The sequence below is a fragment of the Mustelus asterias genome, chromosome 26, assembly GCF_964213995.1.
Source record: "Mustelus asterias chromosome 26, sMusAst1.hap1.1, whole genome shotgun sequence".
In the NCBI taxonomy this organism is placed as follows: domain Eukaryota; kingdom Metazoa; phylum Chordata; class Chondrichthyes; order Carcharhiniformes; family Triakidae; genus Mustelus; species Mustelus asterias.
Window position 1 is genome coordinate 992,405 of NC_135826.1, and position 19,176 is coordinate 1,011,580.

Below are 19,176 nucleotides of genomic sequence, written 5' to 3' on the forward strand. Positions count from 1 at the left end.
GGGCTGGGTTTAATCAGTACCCGGGAGGCTGGGTTTAATCAGTACCCGGGTGGCTGGGTTTAATCAGTACCCGGGTGGCTGGGTTTAATCAGTACCCGGGGGGCTGGGTTTAATCAGTACCCGGGAGGCTGGGTTTAATCAGTACCCGGGCTGGGTTTAATCAGTACCCGGGCTGGGTTTAATTAGTACCAGGGAGGCTGGGTTTAATCAGTCCCCGGGCTGGGTTTAATCAGTACCCGGGCTGGGTTTAATCAGTACCCGGGTGGCTGGGTTTAATCAGTACCCGGGAGGCTGGGTTTAATCAGTACCCGGGAGGCTGGGTTTAATCAGTACCTGGGAGGCTGCGTTTAATCAGCACCCGGGAGGCTGGGTTTAATCAGTACCCGGGCTGGGTTTAATCAGTACCCGGGCTGGGTTTAATCAGTACCCGGGCTGGGTCTAATCAGTACCCGGGCTGGGTTTAATCAGTACCCGGGCTGGGTTTAATCAGTACCCGGGCTGGGTTTAATCAGTACCAGGGAGGCTGGGTTTAATCATTACCCGGTAGGCTGGATTTAATCAGTACCCGGGAGGCTGGGTTTAATCAGTACACGGGCTGGGTTTAATCAGTACCCGGGAGGCTGAGTTTAAGCAGTACCCGGGTGGCTGGGTTTAATCAGTACACGGGCTGGGTTTAATCAGTACCCGGGAGGCAGGGTTTAATCAGTACCCGGGAGGCTGGGTTTAATCAGTACCCGGGAGGCTGGGTTTAATCAGTACCCGGGTGGCTGGGTTTAATCAGTACCCGGGTGGCTGGTTTTAATCAGTGCCCGGGTGGCTGGGTTTAATCAGTACCCAGGTGGCTCAGTTTAATCAGTACCCGGGCTGGGTTTAATCAGTACCCGGGACGCTGGGTTTAATCAGTACCCGGGACGCTGGGTTTAATCAGTACCCGGGACGCTGGGTTTAATCAGTACCCGGGAGGCTGGGTTTAATCAGTACCCGGGCTGGGTTTAATCAGTACCCGGGTTGAGTTTAATCAGTACCCGGGCTGGGTTTAATCAGTACCCGGGCTGGGTTTAATCAGTACCCGGGACGCTGGGTTTAATCAGTACCCGGGCTGGGTTTAATCAGTACCCGGGCTGGGTTTAATCAGTACCCGGGCTGGGTTTAATCAGTACCCGGGAGGCTGGGTTTAATCAGTACCCGGGCTGGGTTTAATCAGTACCCGGGAAGCTGGGTATCATCAGTACCCGGGTGGCTGGGTTTAATCAGTACCCGGGAGGCTGGGTTCAATCAGTACCCGGGAAGCTGGGTATAATCAGTACCCGGGTGGCTGGGTTTAATCAGTACCCGGGTGGCTGGGTTTAATCAGTACCCGGGCTGGGTTTAATCAGTACCCGGGCTGGCTTTAATCAGTACCCGGGAGGCTCGGTTTAATCAGTACCCGGGCTGGGTTTAATCAGTACCCGGGCTGGGTTTAATCAGTACCCAGGACGCTGGGTTTAATCAGTACCCGGTTGGCTGGGTTTAATCAGTACCCAGGTGGCTGGGTTTAATCAGTACCCGGGCTGGGTTTAATCAGTACCCGGGAGGCTGGGTTTAGTCAGTACCCGGGCTGGGTTTAATCAGTACCCGGGAGGCTGGGTTTAATCAGTACCCGGGAGGCTGGGTTTCGTCAGTACCCGGGCTGGGTTTAATCAGTACCCGGGAGGCTGGGTTTAATCAGTACCCGGGAGGCTGGGTTTAGTCAGTACCCGGGAGGCTGGGTTTAATCAGTACCCGGGTGGCTGGGTTTAATCAGTACCCGGGTGGCTGGGTTTAATCAGTACCCGGGGTGGAGGAGTTGAATCAGCAGCCTGGTCCCCACATCCGTCTTTCCTGGCTAAAGTGGGACAATGGGAGAGAAGTACAAAGCGATTCATGGTCACTTGAACAAAGTTAATTTCCTCACAGTTCCGGGTGATGGACGTGTGGCGTGAGAGAGTGGATGTCTGGAGTTGTCCATTGTCCCTCCGTGGATGAGATAAGTTCCACCACTACTCGAGATGATCTGACCACCTCCTACTTCCATTGCAATCCCAACAGTTCCCACCATACTGTGAGACGGCACCACGGTGGGTGACGATACCACTGTGGTCACTTGGACTGCATTTCCCGGCGACTCAAAGTACGAGGCTCCAGGATTCTGTGCATAGAGTTGTGTTTCTGGGTAAGAGTATGCTGCACGTCTGGAAAAGAACAGAAAACAAAGCAGAATTTAGAAAACCTACTGTGAGCAGGAGAGGAGCACTGGGTCTGGGATGTGTGTTCAATCAGTGGCACTATTGGAAAGCAATGAATGATGATATCTTAGAGTATCCCTATCATGGGACATACAAAGCAGGAATAATCACATTCCTTAGGAGAGAAAGGGATATGTCTCTAACCAAATATGGGATGATGTCTAAAACACTGAGTGCTCAGTTGGGCCTGTATCCATTAGAGTTTGGAAGAATGAGAGATTAACTTATTTAAGTATACAAGAACCTGCGGGGACTTGACAGAATTGATGCTGAGAGGATGTTTTCTCTAGGGAAGAGACTACAACCAGTAAAAACATTTTTAAAATAAGCGCTCTTCAAGAGGGAGATGAGGAGAAACATTTTCTCTCAGAGGGTCACTGGTCTGTGGAGCTCTTCTCCAGAGAGAAGTGGGGGCTGGATCATTGAATCTTTTTAAGGTCGAGTTACATAGGTTCTTAGTTGACAAGAGAGTGAAGGGTGTAGGAGATACACAGGAAAGAGGAGTTGAGGCTCACAATCAGATAAGCTATGAACTTGTTGAATGTCAGAGCAGGCTCGAGGGGCTGAATGGCCTACTCCTGCTTCTAATTGGTATGTTTATAAGATCTTGGTTTAGATTTTCTCTTCTGTCCAATGGTTTATCCAATGAGCCTGGTTCTGTGTTTCCACTTAAAAGTATGTCAAAAATGTGAGCAGGTTAAGCAAGCTGTTTCCTGCTGCTACAATGCAGTCAGTGGCTGTGCAAGTGCTAATTTTCCACCTACAGCATGCTGCTGTCAATCCAAAAAGACATTCTGTCCAACACACAATTGGGAAACATAACACATGAATTTCGGTGCCAGTCAGGTACACAGATTGGATGTGCCAACATATTGACTAACCGAATGAAACCACATGTTCCTTTGGTTGTTCTCAATGAACAGACTGGGTACAGACAACGTATAGAATTTACCCAAACAGTCCTTGTTTGCAAAACCAAAACTAACTGTCTGCTATTTAGATGTGATTCCACAATTGGGCAGCAGTTGCCAAACAATCCTGAGTGTACTAATAACGACACTAACAACCAATTTAAGATCATCACTGGTTAGAAATGGCATAGATTCAAACACAAGGACCCATTCTCCGCAAACAAAAGGAATATGTTCAAGTCTTAGTCTGTCTTTTCTGAGTTAGTCGTAAGAAGTCTCACAACACCAGGTTAAAGTCCAACAGGTTTATTTGGTAGCAAATACCATAAGCTTTCGGAGCACTGCTCCTTCGTCAGATGGAGTGGAAATGTGCTCTCAAACAGTGCAAACAGACAAAATCAAGTTGCAGAATACTGATTAGAATGCGAATCCTACAGCCAGGTCTTAAAGGTACAGACAATGTGGGTGGAGGGAACATTGAACACAGGTTAAAGAGATGTGTATTGTCTCCAGACAGAACAGCTAGTGAGATTCTGCAAGCCCAGGAGGCAAGCTGTGGGGGTTACTGATAATGTGACATAAATCAAACATCCCAGTTTAGGCCGTCCTCATGTGTGCGGAACTTGGCTATCAGTTTCTGCTCAGCGACTCTGCGCTGTCGTGTGTCGTGAAGGCTGCCTTGGAGAACGCTTACCTGAAGATCCAAGGCTGAATGCCCGTGACTGCTGAAGTGCTCCCCCACAGGAAGAGAACAGTCTTGCCTGGTGATTGTCGAGCGGTGTTCATTCATCCATTGTCGTAGCGTCTGCATGGTTTCCCCAATGTACCATGCCTCGGGACATCCTTTCCTGCAGCGTATCAGGTAGACAATGTTGGCCGAGTTGCAAGAGTAGGTACCGTGTACCTGGTAGATGGTGTTCTCACGTGAGATGATGGCATCCGTGTCGATGATATGTCTTACAGAGGTTGCTGTGGCAGGGTTGTTGGATTTATGTCACATTATCAGTAACCCCCACAGCTTGCCTCCTGGGCTTGTAGAATCTCACTAGCTGTTCTGTCTGGAGACAATACACATCTCTTTAACCTGTGTTTAATGTTCCCTCCACCCACATTGTCTGTACCTCTAAGACCTGGCTGGTTGTAGGATTCGCATTCTAATCAGTATTCTGCAACTTGATTTTGTCTGTTTGCACTGTTTGAGAGCACATTTCCACTCCATCTGACGAAGGAGCAGTGCTCCGAAAGCTTATGGTATTTGCTACCAAATAAACCTGTTGGACTTTAACCTGGTGTTGTGAGACTTCTTACTGTGTTCACCCCAGTCCAACGCCGGCATCTCCACATCATTTTCTGAGTTATCCAGGAACTTGAGGAGCCTTTAATTTCCCGCTACTTTCTCCATTGCAAAGCCTCATTAATCAGATCATCTTGCCAACAAATCAGCACCATTTTCTCCTGGTTGAGATTGTTTGAAATTTGACATTCCTGTATTTGCCCTGATGAGTGTACGACGAAAAGCTTCAACAACATGGGCGGGATTTTCCGACCTCGCTCAGGTGAGTTTCGCAAATCCCACCCGAGACCAACGGAGAATTCTGTTCTGTAAGTCTCTCTTGCCCCGATTCCGGGGCAGGAAAGACGGTAAAACTCTGGCTCATGTCTCTCTTTTCAGCAAGATTGTGTTTTTATTTCCTTATTAGCCTCTGTTCATAGGTGAAGAGGACAGACTGCCAAGCCCCTGACAAGTTTATAAGACTATCCAATGCAATGGACATGAGGCACTGATCAATTACCAATGCATGTTAAACGAATACACACTTTGGGCTGTAACGTCTGAGCTCCAGGGCAGTATATCCAGGGGGTACCCCTTCCCCAGATCTTCCCAGCTAAGGATTGCATGGTCATTGTCCAGTAAGTTCAAACTTCCTTTGGGCAATTGCCCTGTATTGGGAATGATGCGAAAAATCAGAATTTTTATAGTGCAGGAGGTGGCCATTCAGCCCATCTTGCCTGTACTAGCTCTCCAAATGAGCATCATGACTTAGTGCCATTCCCTTGTCTTTTCCCCGTACCTCTGCACATTAGATGATTGCATGTTAGATGATTATTTGAATAGAAACAATGTTTTTTTGAATGCTTCAATAGAACCTGCCTCCACCAGGCAGTGCATTCCAGATCCGAGCCATTCACTGTGTGAAGAAGTTTTTTTCACATCACATTTGCTTCTTTTATAAATCACCTTAAATCTGTGCCTTCTCATTCTTGATCCTTTTAAGTTTCTCCCTATCTACCTTGTCCAGCCCCCTCATGATTTTGAGCATCTCTATCAAATCTCCTAATCGCTTTTTTCTCTCCCAGGAGAACAGCCCCAACCTCTCCAATCTACCCTCATACTGAAGTTCCTCATTCCTGGAACCACTCTTGTAAACCTCTTCTACACTCTCTCCAAAGGGTTCACATCCTTCCTATAGTGTGGCACCCTGAATTGGACAGAACGTTCCAGCTGGGGTCTAACTAGTATCTTGTACAAGTTCAGCACGACCTCCTTGCTCTTGTATTCTGTTAATAAAGCCCAGAATACTTCGTGCTTTACTGACTGCTCTCTCCACCTGGCCTGCCACCTTCAATGATCTCTGCACATAGACACCCAGATCCCTCTGCTGCTGCACCCTCTTTATGAATTTTACCCTTTATTTGTGTCTCCATGTTCTTCCCACCAAAATGCATCACCTCACACTTCTTCACATTGAACTTTATCTGCCACCTATCTGCCCACTCCATAATCTTGTCTATGTCCTTTTGAAGTTCTACACTGTCCTCCTCACAGTTTAGTTTACTTCCAAGTTTTGTGTCATCCACAAGCTTTGAAATTGTCCCCTGCACACCAAGATCTCGATCATTAATATATATCAGGAAAAGCAAGGGTCCCAATGCCAACCCCTGGGGAACTCCACTAAAAACCATCCTCCAGCCCAAAAAATATCCATTGATCGTTACTCTCTGCTTCCTATCATTCAGCCAATTTTGTATCCATATTGCTATTATCCCTTTTATACCGTGAGCTATAACTTTTCTCATAAGTCTGTTGTGTGGCACTATATCAAATACCTTCTGGAAGTCCATGTACACCACCACAACAGCATTATTTGCATTGACCCTTTCTGTTACCTCCTCAAAAAGCTCCAGCAAGTTAGTTAAACACAATTTTCCCTTTAGAAATCCATGCTGCCTCTTCGTAATCAACCCACATTTTTCCATGTGACGAATTATATCCTGAAATTTGTTTCTGGAAGCTTGCTCACCACTGATGTTTAACTGGCTGCCCTGTAATTAATGGGGTTATCCTTACAACCTTTTTTGAACAAGGATGCAATATTTACAATTCTCCTTTCCTCTGACACCTTCCCTGAGTCTAGAGAAGACTGGAAGAGTATGGCCAGCACCCCTGCAGTTTCCATCCTCACTTCCTTCAATAGCCTCGATGCATCTCATCTGGTTCCAGTGACTTGTTAACTTTCAGTACCAACAGTCTATTCAACACTTCCTCCTTATCTATTTTGAACCCTTCTAGGGAGAGAGTTTTCTCATCTGTTGCCATGGTCTGGGCAGTATCTGCATCATTGATAAAGATGGATGCAAAGTATTCATTTAGTTCCTCAGCTATGCTTTTAGCCTCCCTGTGTAAATTCCCTTTTAGGTCCCTAATCGGTCCTATTCCTCCTTTTACCAGCCTTTTACTAATTATGTGCCTATAGAAGAATTTGGGTTTCCCCTTTGTTGGCTGCCAGCCTTTTCTCATAATAGGGCGGCACGGTAGCACAGTGGTTAGCACTGCTGCTTCACAGCTCCAGGGTCCCGGGTTCGATTCCTGGCTCGGGTCACTGTCTGTGTGGAGTTTGCACATTCTCCTCGTGTCTGCGTGGGTTTCCTCCGGGTGCTCCGGTTTCCTCCCACAGTCCAAAGATGTGCGGTTAGGTTGATTGGCTATGCTAAAATTGCCCTTCGTGTCCTGGGATGTGTAGGTTAGAGGGATTAATGGGTAAATATGTGGGGATATGGGGGTAGGGCCTGGGTGGGATTGTGGTCGGTGCAGACTCGATGGGCCGAATGGCCTCTTTCTGTGCTGTAGGGTTTCTAAGATTTCTTCTCAGATAATCCCTCTTTGCTTCTCCAATGGGCTTTTTCACCTCCCCTCTGAACCTCCTGTGTTTTTCTTGATTCCCAGCTGTATTTTCTACCTGACACCTGTCATAAGTACACTTTTACTTCCTTTATTAATTCCTATCTCCTTTTTCATCCAGGGAATTCTGGATTTGTTTGTCCTCTCTTTCCCTTTTAAGGGAATATACCTTGACTGGGCCATGTCTATTTTGATAATCGCCAATTGTTCAGCTACAGTTTTTCCCGCCAACCTTTCATCCCAGTCTAACTGGCCCAGCTCCATTCTTGACCCATTGAAGTCGGCTCTTCCCCAGTTAATCATTTTTACTCTGGATTGTCTATTATCCTGTTCTAATATCATCTTAAACCTCACAATACAATGATCACTGTTTCCTAAATGTTCCCCACTAACAATTGATCTATTTGGCCCACTTCATTTCCAAGAACTAGGTCCAACAGTGCATCCTTTCTTGTTGGACTGGACACAGGCTGCTGAAGAAAATTTTCCTGAACACAATCTAGGAACTTTCTCCGCCCTTTACACTCCCACTGTCCCAGACCACATTTGGGTCAATAAAGACCCCCATTAAAACTACTCTAACATTTGCATTTCTCTGTGATTTCCCTGCAGATTTGTTCCTCCACATCCTTCTCACTAGTTGGCAATCTATAGACTATACCGAGTGATGTAATTGCACCTTTTTTGTTCCTTAGCTCAAACCTAATAGATTCTGTCCTTGACCCTCTGGGACACCCTCTTTCTCCAGGAGTGCAATGCCCTCCTCGACCACCCCACTCCCCCTTTCCTTCCTTTCCTATCTTTTCTGAACACCTTGTACCCAGGAATATTTAACACCCAGTCCTGCCTTTCCTTGAGCCAGATCTGTTATCACCACAACATCATAATTCCACATGTCAATCTGTGGACTCTCCAATCCTGACTACGCTCTGTGCATTCACTGTACATGCACAGTATCCCTGATTAAGATGTTGTTACTTTCTCACTTACTCTGACATCGCTTATTAACTTACTATTCTCCATACTATTGCTTTCTGTCCCTCCCAGTATTTTGTACTTGGAGGGCTGAAGGGCCTGTTTCCTGTGCTGTACTGTTCTTTGTGTACCCTGGTGTTCCTCTCCAATTTGTCCTTGTGGGTCCCACACCACTGCAGTTACTTTAAATCCACCCAACAGCACTAACAAAGTGCCCCATAAGAACTCATCCAGCAATGCATTGTTGTACTGGGAGACAGAGCACTGCATTGTTTCTCTCTCCACAGATGCTGCCAGACCTGCTGAGTTTTCCCAGCATTTTGTCTTCATTTCTCATACATTTGCAGTGTTTTGCTTTTACTGAACCGAAGTTGTTTGGAGGCCAAAGAAGAAATCCCAAAATCCAGCTTTTGGAGGTATGATGCAGCACAGCGACTGGAGCATACTGCACAATCTAAATTCAGCTAACAGCAGTCCAGCTCTCTGCAAAAATATTTCAACCTACACATTTGAGAGTGGATGAGGCTTCAAAGTCATAACTTAAACATGAAGGCATAAGATGACATGAAAGGCAACTTATTAAATTTAATTATGTTACTTAAGTTCTGCTTCATACAGTATTACAACACAATAAGAGTTAACATTCTTTGAAAGAGCTAACCTATCGGTCCCACTCACTCTGCTCTGATCCCAGTTCCTATTTAAACCGTTATTTTGGAGGAAAGCAACTATTTATTTTCGGAAAGCATTTGGAAAAATTGGTGGGAACAGAGAACACAGCACCATTTAGTGGCAGGAGCTTGCAAATGCATGAGGAAATCTCTACTCTAGTAATACTAGCACTGTATTCAGTGATCACGGTCAACAGTGGCAGCTTTATTACAGCGCCACTGCTGAAACATCAGGAACAAAGGTACTTGCTGACATTTTACCCTGACTGTGGCCATTAGAATGCTTACATTTTTAAAAATTTACTCATTATAATATGTTACATAGGTACTGATTTATTGAAGCAAGGGAGTTAATTTATACCCAACTTTTCTTCAAACCAATCATCCTCTGGTGAGGAATTGCATCGTGAATGTTTGATATTGAATATTTAGCATTGTGTTCCAGCATGGCCAACTGGAACCAGCCAGGTCCCAGAGTGGAAATCATGCTCTCACTGCTGTATAACTGACAGCAACAATGAGCTTTCTTACAAATTCTTTCACAGAATGTGGGCATCACCGACTAGGTCCTCTCCTCTGTCCTTTCCCTTTTTTCTTTCCTTTCTTTGGTCTTTGTAAAAGCAGAAACACTTTAATTGGAACAGGATGGTCTGAAACTACCTTCTACCTTAACTGTTATTAATGTCCAGATCATAGAAATCCTACAGTGCAGAAGAAGGCCATTCAGCCCATCGAGTCTGCACTGACAACAAACCTTATCCCCGTAACCCCACATATTTATCCTGCTAACCCCTCTAACCTACAAGACACTAAGGGGCAATTTAGCATGGCCAATGCACCTAGCCCGCACATTTTTGGACTGTGGGAGGAAACCGGAGCACCCGGAGGAAACTCACGCAGACACAGGGAGAATGTGCAAACCCCACATAGACAGTGACGCACGTTGGGAATCGAACCCAGGTCCCTGGAGCTGTGATGCAACAGTGCTAATCACTGTGCCAATCACTGTGCCACCATGCCGCCCTAAGTAATAATGTGATTTAAAATATAGGCAAAGCCCAAACCTTTAAGATCAGCTTGGACTTTGAGAGCGAAACTTTAATGAAGGCTCTACAAACCACACAGCAATTCAATAAGTTTAATTGTTTTTGATTTGATTTATTGTCACATTTATTGGTATACAGAGAGAAGTATTGTTTCTTGCATGCTACACAGACAAAACATACTGTTCATAGAGAAGGAAACGAGAGGGTGCAGAATGGAGTGTTACAGTCATAGCTCGGGTGTAGAGAAAGATCAACTTAGGGGTAAGTCCATTCAAAAGTCTAATGGCAGCAGGGAAGAAGCTGTTCGAATTGGTTGGTACGTGACCTCAGACTTTTGTATCTTTTTTCCGATGGAAGTGCGTGGGGTCCTTAATTATGCTGGCTGCTTTTCCGAGGCAGCGAGCAGTGTCAATGGATGGGAGGCTGGTTTGAGTGATGTACTGGGCTTCGTTCACAACCCTTTGTAGTTTCTTGCAGTCTTGGACAGAGCAGGAGCCATACCAAGCTGTGATACAAATAGAAAGAATGCTTTCTATGGTGCATCTGTAAAGGTTGGAGAGTGTCGTAGTGGACATGCCAAATTTCCTTAGTCTCCTGAGAAAGTAGAGGCGTTGGTGGGCTTTCTTAACTATAGCATCGGCGTGGAGGGACCAGGACAGGTTGTTGGTGATCTGGACACCCAAAAACTTGAAGCTCTCAACCATATCTACTTCGTCCCGTGATGTAGACAGGGGCATGTCCTCGACTATGCTTACTGAAGTCAATGACACACACTTTCATTTTGTTGACATTGAGGGAGAGATTGTCATTGCACAGGTTCACCAGATTCTCTCTCTTTCCTGTACTTTATCTCGTCATTGTTTGAGATCCGACCCACAATGGTGGTGTCATCAGCAAACCTGAAAATGGAGTTCAAATGGAATTTGGCCACACAGCATAGGTGTATAAGGAGTATAGTAAGGGGTTAAGGACACAGCCTTGTGGGGCACTGGTGTTGAGGATGATCATGGAGGAGGTGTTATGGCCTATCCTTATTGCCTGCGGTCTGCAGGTTAGGAAGCTCAGGAACCAGTCGCAGAGGGAGGAGCCGAACCCCAGGCCATGAAGTTTGGAGATGAGTCTCGTAGGAATAATGGTGTTGAAGGCTGAGCTGTAGTCAATAAACAGGAGTCTGACTGACATAGGTGTCTTTGTTAACTAGGTTTTATCATGCAATACACAATTCTTAAATTTTACCTCAGCATATTTTGAAGTTAAGGAGGATTCAGGTGAAAATCTACATCACATCCATTGGTAAATGGACCATGTAACTAACTTGTCATGGACTGAAATACAAATGGCAAGATCCTATTGAAATTATAGTGCTTCGTATCTCCAGATTTGGGTTCAATCCATGTTTAAAAGAGTGTTTGACATTGTTGACATGTTTTGAAAATGATGATTTTTAATAAAAGTCAGGAAGCAGCAATCATATTTGGACTGCCATTCCGCTAGAATCCTTCAGCTTCTCCAGAAATATGGAACACAAGTCTCTATCGAGGAACCCCATTGCAGCACTGTGGCATTAGGGAAGACAAAACATGCCTCCTTTTTATGGCACTAGTAGTTGTATGGCAAGTGTAAATGGGTAGGGTGGCAGGAGGGGTCGAGGGGGAGGTGGTGTGGAGTGGTGGCCAATGTTGAGTGATTGGAGAGCCAGCTCTGTACTTACCCAGGAGTTAGATTAGGTTTTACATTTCCTGGATAACTACTCAGGTAAGTAAATTGGAACTGTTTGAAGTCTGACTCAGACATTCATGGAAGTTGTGGGGAGCAGGGAAGTTGCCCGTCAGAAATTGAAACTTCCTGGGCACTTCCCGTGGAGACCGGTATGCATCATAGGTCATGCAACTAGTCTCCCAACAATCTGGATACCAGTCGATCTGGGCCAGTGATGCAACTGAACATGCCTGAAGGCTGAAGCATAGAACATAGAACAGTACAGGCCCTTCGGCCCTCGATGTTGTGCCGAGCTTTGTCCGAAACCAAGATCAAGCTATCCCACTCCATCATTCTGGTGTGCTCCATGTGCCTATCTAAATAACCGCTTGAAAGTTCCTGAAGTGTCCGACTCCACTATCACAGCAGGCAGTCCATTCCACACCCCAACCACTCTCTGAGTAAAGAACCTACCTCAGACATCCCGCCGATATCTCCCACTATGAACCTTATAGTTATGCTCCCTAGTAACAGCTACATTCACCCGAGGAAATAGTCTCTGAACGTCCACTCTATCTATCCCCCTCATCATCTTATAAACCTCTATTAAGTCGCCTCTCAGCCTCCTCCGCTCTAAAGAGAAAAGCCCGAGCTCCCTCAACCTTTCCTCATGAAACCTATCCTCCAAACCAGGCAGCATCCCGGTAAATCTCCTCTGCACTCTCTCCAATGCTTCCACATCCTTCTTATAGTGAAGTGACCAGAACTGCACACAATATTCCAAATGTGGTCTCACCAAGGTCCTGTACAGTTGCAGCATAACCCCACGGCTCTTAAACTCAAACCCCCTGTTAATAAACGCTAACACACTATAGGCCTTCTTCACTGCTCTATCCACTTGAGTGGCAACCTTCAGAGATCTGTGGATATGAACCCCAAGATTTCTCTGTTCCTCCACATTCCTCAGAACCCTGCCGTTGACCCTGTAATCCGCATTCAAATTTGTCCTCCCAAAATGAATCACCTCGCACTTATCAGGGTTAAACTCCATCTCACCTGAAGAAGGGGCTTGCAGCTCCGAAAGCTTGTGTGGCTTTTGCTACCAAATAAACCTGTTGGACTTTAACCTGGTGTTGTTAAACTTCTTACTGTGTTTACCCCAGTCCAACGCCGGCATCTCCACATCATATCTCATAGAAGACAGAGGGTGGTGGTGGATGGAAAATTTTCAGACTGGAGACCAGTTACCAGCGGTGTACCACAGGGATCAGTGCTGGGTCCTCTGCTATTTGTGATTTTTAATCAATGACTTGGAGGGGGCTGAAGGGTGGATCAGTAAATTTGCTGATGACACCAAGATTGGTGGAGTAATGGATGAGGTGGAGGGCTGTTGTAGGCTGCAAAGAGACATTGATAGGATGCAGAGCTGGGCTGAAAAATGGCAGATGGAGTTTAACACTGATAAGTGCAAGATGATTCATTTTGGTATTTGAATGCAGATTACAGGGTCAACAACAGGGTTCTGAGGATGTGGAGGAACAGCGAGATCATTCAGCACACCAGAATGATAGGGAGTGGGATAGCTTGATCTTGGTTTCGGACAAAGCTCGGCACAACATCGAGGGCCGAAGGGCCTGTACTGTTCTATGTTCTAAATAGCTATGGGAAGGGCTGCAAATGGGGTTGGTTGTATCATTGGTAAGTTCAAGCAGCATGGCTTAGGGCTCGGTAATTTCCATCTTGGACCACTCAAATCAAAACACTTCCAAATCAGCTCCCATCATACTCTTTCCCCCTCGCTTGCTAATCATCCTACATTTGTGCGGATTGCACCCTGGTGCCTCACTGTCGTGAAAGTTGTAATTGGGTACACTTCTAAATATGTTGTCCATCCTTTCTCTGGGTCTTCCTGAAGTCCTATAAATGACTTGATTAGACAGCGCATTGACCAATTAATTATATATCCCCAGATATTTGAAAGACGTAAATGTAGCCAATTACGAAAACTAACCCTAACCCAAGGCCATCTCAATTCTCCAGTTTCTCACTGCATTGATGGCTGATTAAGCTGGTAATTTCTCCTGTGATATGTGAAAAGCATAATCGTTTGCAACCCAGCTCTCTACACACTAAGGTTGCAGGTTTCCTTGGGCTCAGCTGACCATCTCCCCATGACATTCAATAACATTACCATCACTGAATACCCCACCATCAATATACTAAGGGTTACCATTAATCGGAAATTGAATTGGACTAGCCATATAATTACTGCAGCGACAAGAACAGGTGAGATGTTGAGAATCCTGTGGTAACTCTCCTGACCCCCTAAAACCTGTCCACTATCAACAAGACACAAGTCAGGAATGTGATGGAATATTCCCCACTTGCCCAAATGTGTGCAACTCCAACCACACTCGAAGTTTAATACCATGCAGGACAAAACAGCCCCCTTGACTGGTACCCTTTCCACTACCTTCAACATTCATTCAGTCTCCTCCCCGCCCCCATCCCCACCCCTAACCACCACCATCACCATTACACATCACCACTGATGCAGTGTCAGTTGTGTCTACCGACTTGCCAAGACTCCTTCGGCAGCACCTTCCAAACACATGACCTCTGCCACCTAGAAGGACAAGGGCAACAGGCACATAAGAACAGCAAATGCGAGTTCCCCTACAAGTCACACACCATCCTGACTTGGAAATATATTGATGTACCTTCACTGTTGCTGGGTCAAAATCCTGGAGCTCTCCCCCCTGCACCCCCCCCCTAACAGCACTGTGGGTATACCTACATCACATGGACTGCAGCGGTTCGAGATAGTGGCTCATCACAACCTTCTGAAGGAAAACTGGGGATGGGCAACAAATATTAACCTAGTCGGTGATGCCCACATCCTGTGAAAGAATTTGTAAGAAAGCTCATTGTTGCTGTCAGTTATACAGCAGTGAGAGCATGATTTCCATTCTGGGACCTGGCTGGTTCCAGTTGGCCATGCTGGAACACAATGCTAAATTGTTCAATATCAAACATTCACGATGCAATTCCTCACCACAGGATGATTGGTTTGAAGAAAAGTTGCGTATAAAAGGCCCATGGTAAGGTTGTTTAACAACACTCTGGCAGAGGACAAGTCATAATTCTGAGCATGGGAGATAAATACGTAATCACATCATAAACTGAATATACAAGGAGGGGGCAACTGGAATATCGAAAAAAGTAAAATTACATCTAAAATTCTACAGAACAGAAAAGGAATTTATTGGGGAAAAGCTAAAAACATCTGGAGGATATTAATTAGAAGGGTGATCGGGGTGGCAGCCAGATTTAGGAAAACCTCATAGATGCTGAGGTAAACCTTGTGAAAATTTTATCTTGTGCTTTCCTAGAGAGGGCAGTGAGAAAAAATGAAGCCATAATAAATACAGATTGGGTCAGAGGATAGGCACAAAACATAAATATGCTTCAATGATTATTACTGTTACAATGCAGAGGTTGACCCCCTTTTGAGAAGTTATGCTGAATCCCCCTCGTAATCCGTTAAGTGCAGGGGAAGGCGTGGACTATTCTTCAGTAACGTTTAGTGGGTAACTAACAGAAATACCTGACACTCACTTTAACATGAACACTTAATTTATTTAACAGGGAACTTTAACAAGTAACATGTCAAATAAAATAAGATTCTAATGGAATGCTGTTCAAATAAACAAAGCCCATTTATTAACAAAAAAAATAGAATTTAATCACAAAAAATATACAACCAGGTTGTGTTTTTCGGAACCTTCTGGAGTTTTTCGGTTGATTTCTCGGTCTGTAAGTTCTTGCTGGTTTGGTACCTTTCGCTAGTTAGATGATGCATACTCTTAAGACACATATAAAGCTAACAGGGTTGAGAGCTGCTGCTCTCCCTCTCAAGACTTGAGGTGGCAGTTGCTATCTTCTGTTTTAACCCCCTTGGACTCATATACCTGCGGTGACCTATCGATTTTTCTACAATAGGATTGGTCTGATGTTGTCAACACCAAATTCAAATGAAATAGATTCTTGGTATCTGAGTGTCTGCTTTAAATTGATAGGCTGAATTCAAAAATATTCAAATGCCTGAAGCCTGTTACCGAGGCAACCCTGTGGCCTGGCCTTTGATAAAATGTTTCAGCTTGGAATCCATATATACTGTGCATTTTAAACCTCCAAGCATTGACAAAAACACCAGCTTTTAAAGGGGCCACCCTAACCCCTCTAGCCTTTTTAGAATTTTTAAAAAAAAAATATCTTTACCAACATTAAATTCCAACTTCACAAACTCAACTTCACAACACTACCTCAATATATCCACACTAACATTCCCTCCCCAAACAGATAATCCAGGCAAAATGAATTGCTGAATTAAATGAAGCCCAAAGTTTATTGCAGTGAGCCAAGAGGCTGGAAGAGATTTATCAGGCGATGCTCATTATAGTGGAGCCATCGGAAACTAGGAACCAATCCGTAGATTTGAAATGGGCTAACATTCAAATAAGCCAAATGAAACAGACAAAAAGGCAAAAGACTACATTACACATAAGTGAAGCAAGAATAAAGTAACAGAATCAGTGACAAGTTACTCAGGAGTTGTGTAGTGATAACCAAGAGTTTTCAATGGACAAATGAGTCAAAGGTCATGAGGGAAGGCAGGAAAGTAGAGATCAACCATGATCGATTGACATGTGAAGCTTTCTAGAGGGGTTCAATGGTCTACTCCTCCTCCTATTTATGTTCTTATTTTCCTAAATAATTGTCATTTCTTTGAGGGACTGATATCACAAGTGGAATTTAGGGAACCCTTCTACTTCATGCTGGACATCCAAAAGGTATTTTCAAACAAAAGGCTCAGTTAAACTCAAAAGCTTAAGTTTATTCATTAGTGTCACAAGTAGGCTTACATTAACACTGCAATGAAGTTACTGTGAAAATCTCCTAGTGGTCACACTCCGGCACCTGTTTGGGTACACTGAGGGAGAATTTTAGCATTGCCAATGCACCTAACCAGCACATCTTCCAGACTGCTGGAGGAAACCCACGCAGACATGGGGAGAATGTGCAGACTCCACTCAGACAGTGACCCAAGCCGGGAATTGAACCCAGGTCCCTGTCGCTGTGAGGCAGCAGTGCTAATCACTATGCCACCGTGCCACCTACAGCTATAGTGATTCAGGGAAAATCTTGGAACTAGATGATAAAGTGACTTAATATATACCGGTTTTCTTCCATTCAAGGAATGTCAGGAAAGGATGGTGGAGACGGAAGGAACAAAATAACTAATAAAATACAAGATGTTTATACAGAGCTTTTCATTACTTCAGGATGTCCGAGTGTTTTGTAGCCAAAGTATCTTTAAAGTGTAGCTGCTGTTATAATGTAAAGGAAACAAAACAGCCCATGTATACACCAAAGTCCCAAGGTACCTGACCAGGTTACGTGTTTCCATGACAAGGTATTTTGGTGGTGTTGCTCAATGAATAATTGATATGCTATCTTTCACAGGCACCCAAGGGCAGATAGGACCTGCTTTAACTCCTCAGCCAAACTGCACAACTTCTGATAGGGCAACTTGCCCTCATTACTGCAGTGTCAGTATTAGGTATACAATTCTTTGGCATGGGGCTTGAAGCCATGTCCTTCTGACTCAGAAAAATGCTACCACTGAGCCACAGCTAACACCTAGAAGTAGCAAGTTAGGTTCCCAGGGATTAAAGCTGGGGGATGGCTGCCCCCAATTAATGTCACTGCTGTGGGTCCCTGTAACAATCCAATTTGGTCAAACGTGTGGACAATACGGAGCTAGATGGACAGTAGAATAATAGCAAGGCATTTAAATTTCAGAACGAGTTGGACAAAATAACTGACTGAGCAGAACAATGGTAAATGAAGCTTTATGTAGATTATTGTAAAACACTGCAGATAAGGAAGGAAAAATACAGATATAGTACACACCATGCACAGCAACAAAAAAGCAAAAGATGCAACTTAAAGAAACTTTGGAGTCTTACTGGACATGATCATTAACATGTCCATCTAAATGGAGAGAGAGAGAGAGAGAGAGAAACCGGCCATCAGCCAAGGCAATAATGTTAAACTATATGGCCAAAAGAAAAGTAGAGATCAAACAGCAGTGCTCCAGTCAGACTACACAACATGGTGTCTTATTTGGCCACTGAAACACAAAAGAGACATTCAAACATGGGAGGTAGTACAGAAAATCCACAGGGCTAATACCTTTTGCCAACAGTCTGAGTTGTGAAGAAATATTGGGAAAACGTGCTTGAAAGCAATTGCACAACGAGGCAATCTTAGAGGTGCAAAACATAGAATCTTAGACGTTTACAGCATGGAAACAGGCACTTTGGCCCAACTTGTCCATGCCCCCCAGTTTTTAGCCACTGAGTTAGTCCCAGTTGCTCACATTCGGCCCATATACCTCTATCTTACCCACGTAACTGTAAATGCTTTTTAAAATATAAAATTGTACCCGCCTCTATCACTACCTCTGGCATCTTGTTCCAGACACTCTCACCACCCCGTATGAAAACATTGCCCCCCTGGACAGTTTTGTATCTCTCCCCTTAAACCTACGCCCTCTAGTTTTAGACTTCCCTACCTTTGGGAAAAGATATTGACTATCTAGCTGATCTATGCCCCTCATTATTTTATAGACCTCTATAAGATCACCCCTAAAGCGTCCTACGCTCCAGGGACATAGTCAATGATGTGGAAAAAATTACTTGCAATTAAGACAAGTATTTAAACTTGATGGAAGTTCTTCACATGGTACTGAGGTAGACCACTGGAGGCAAAAGCCCTGCAATCAATTAAGAAACAGATGCAATGGAAGAGCTTCTCAAATTGACAACTTGTCAAAGTAAATGCATACACTACAGAAACCAGGAAATCAAGAGAGCATATTTTGTAACACTTAACAGAAAACTGATTCAGTTACCTGTTGCTGCTTGATTATTTAAGAAAGCTAACCTTTAGCAGTAGCTTGCGCCAGATGGTCTTACACTAACTCCAGACTAATGGGCAAGTAATACTGTATGTACTGAGAAGCTGATAAGTCACTAGCTTCAAGATTACACAAAGTACTGGTCGTGTCTTGCATGATGGAAAGTATGGTCTTGCCAATGGAAACAATCCTTCACACTGGGCACATTGATTTAACTGGTTTCTTGAATTCAGTGATGGCTCATAAGCAGTGAAAAAGGTTTCATTCAGAAATTAGTTCAGGGTAACGTAGAAATGGGACAGTCTTATGAATTCAATTGATACTGGGTGCAGGGTTTCTCCCACCCGAGGGTTGCGCGGAATGGGATTTCAGGCAGAAGTCTCCATCTGTTGTTTCCAAACACAGAAGGTGCGTAGAGCAGCAGCAGATTGGTCATCAGGGATTAG

The 19,176-nt window shown here is 44.6% G+C and overlaps 1 protein-coding gene across 4 annotated transcripts in view; it reads right to left on the minus strand.

Moving 5' to 3' along the window:
- LOC144479406 (DNA-binding protein RFX2-like) overlaps window positions 1-19,176 on the minus strand; it is a 135,282-nt gene that overhangs the window by 70,327 nt on the left and 45,779 nt on the right. For all 4 annotated transcript variants that reach the window (XM_078198042.1, XM_078198039.1, XM_078198040.1 and 1 more), the window contains one exon: window positions 1,934-2,210. In XM_078198042.1, coding sequence (XP_078054168.1) covers window positions 1,934-2,210 — 277 coding nt within the window. The remainder of the gene's footprint in view (window positions 1-1,933; window positions 2,211-19,176) is intronic.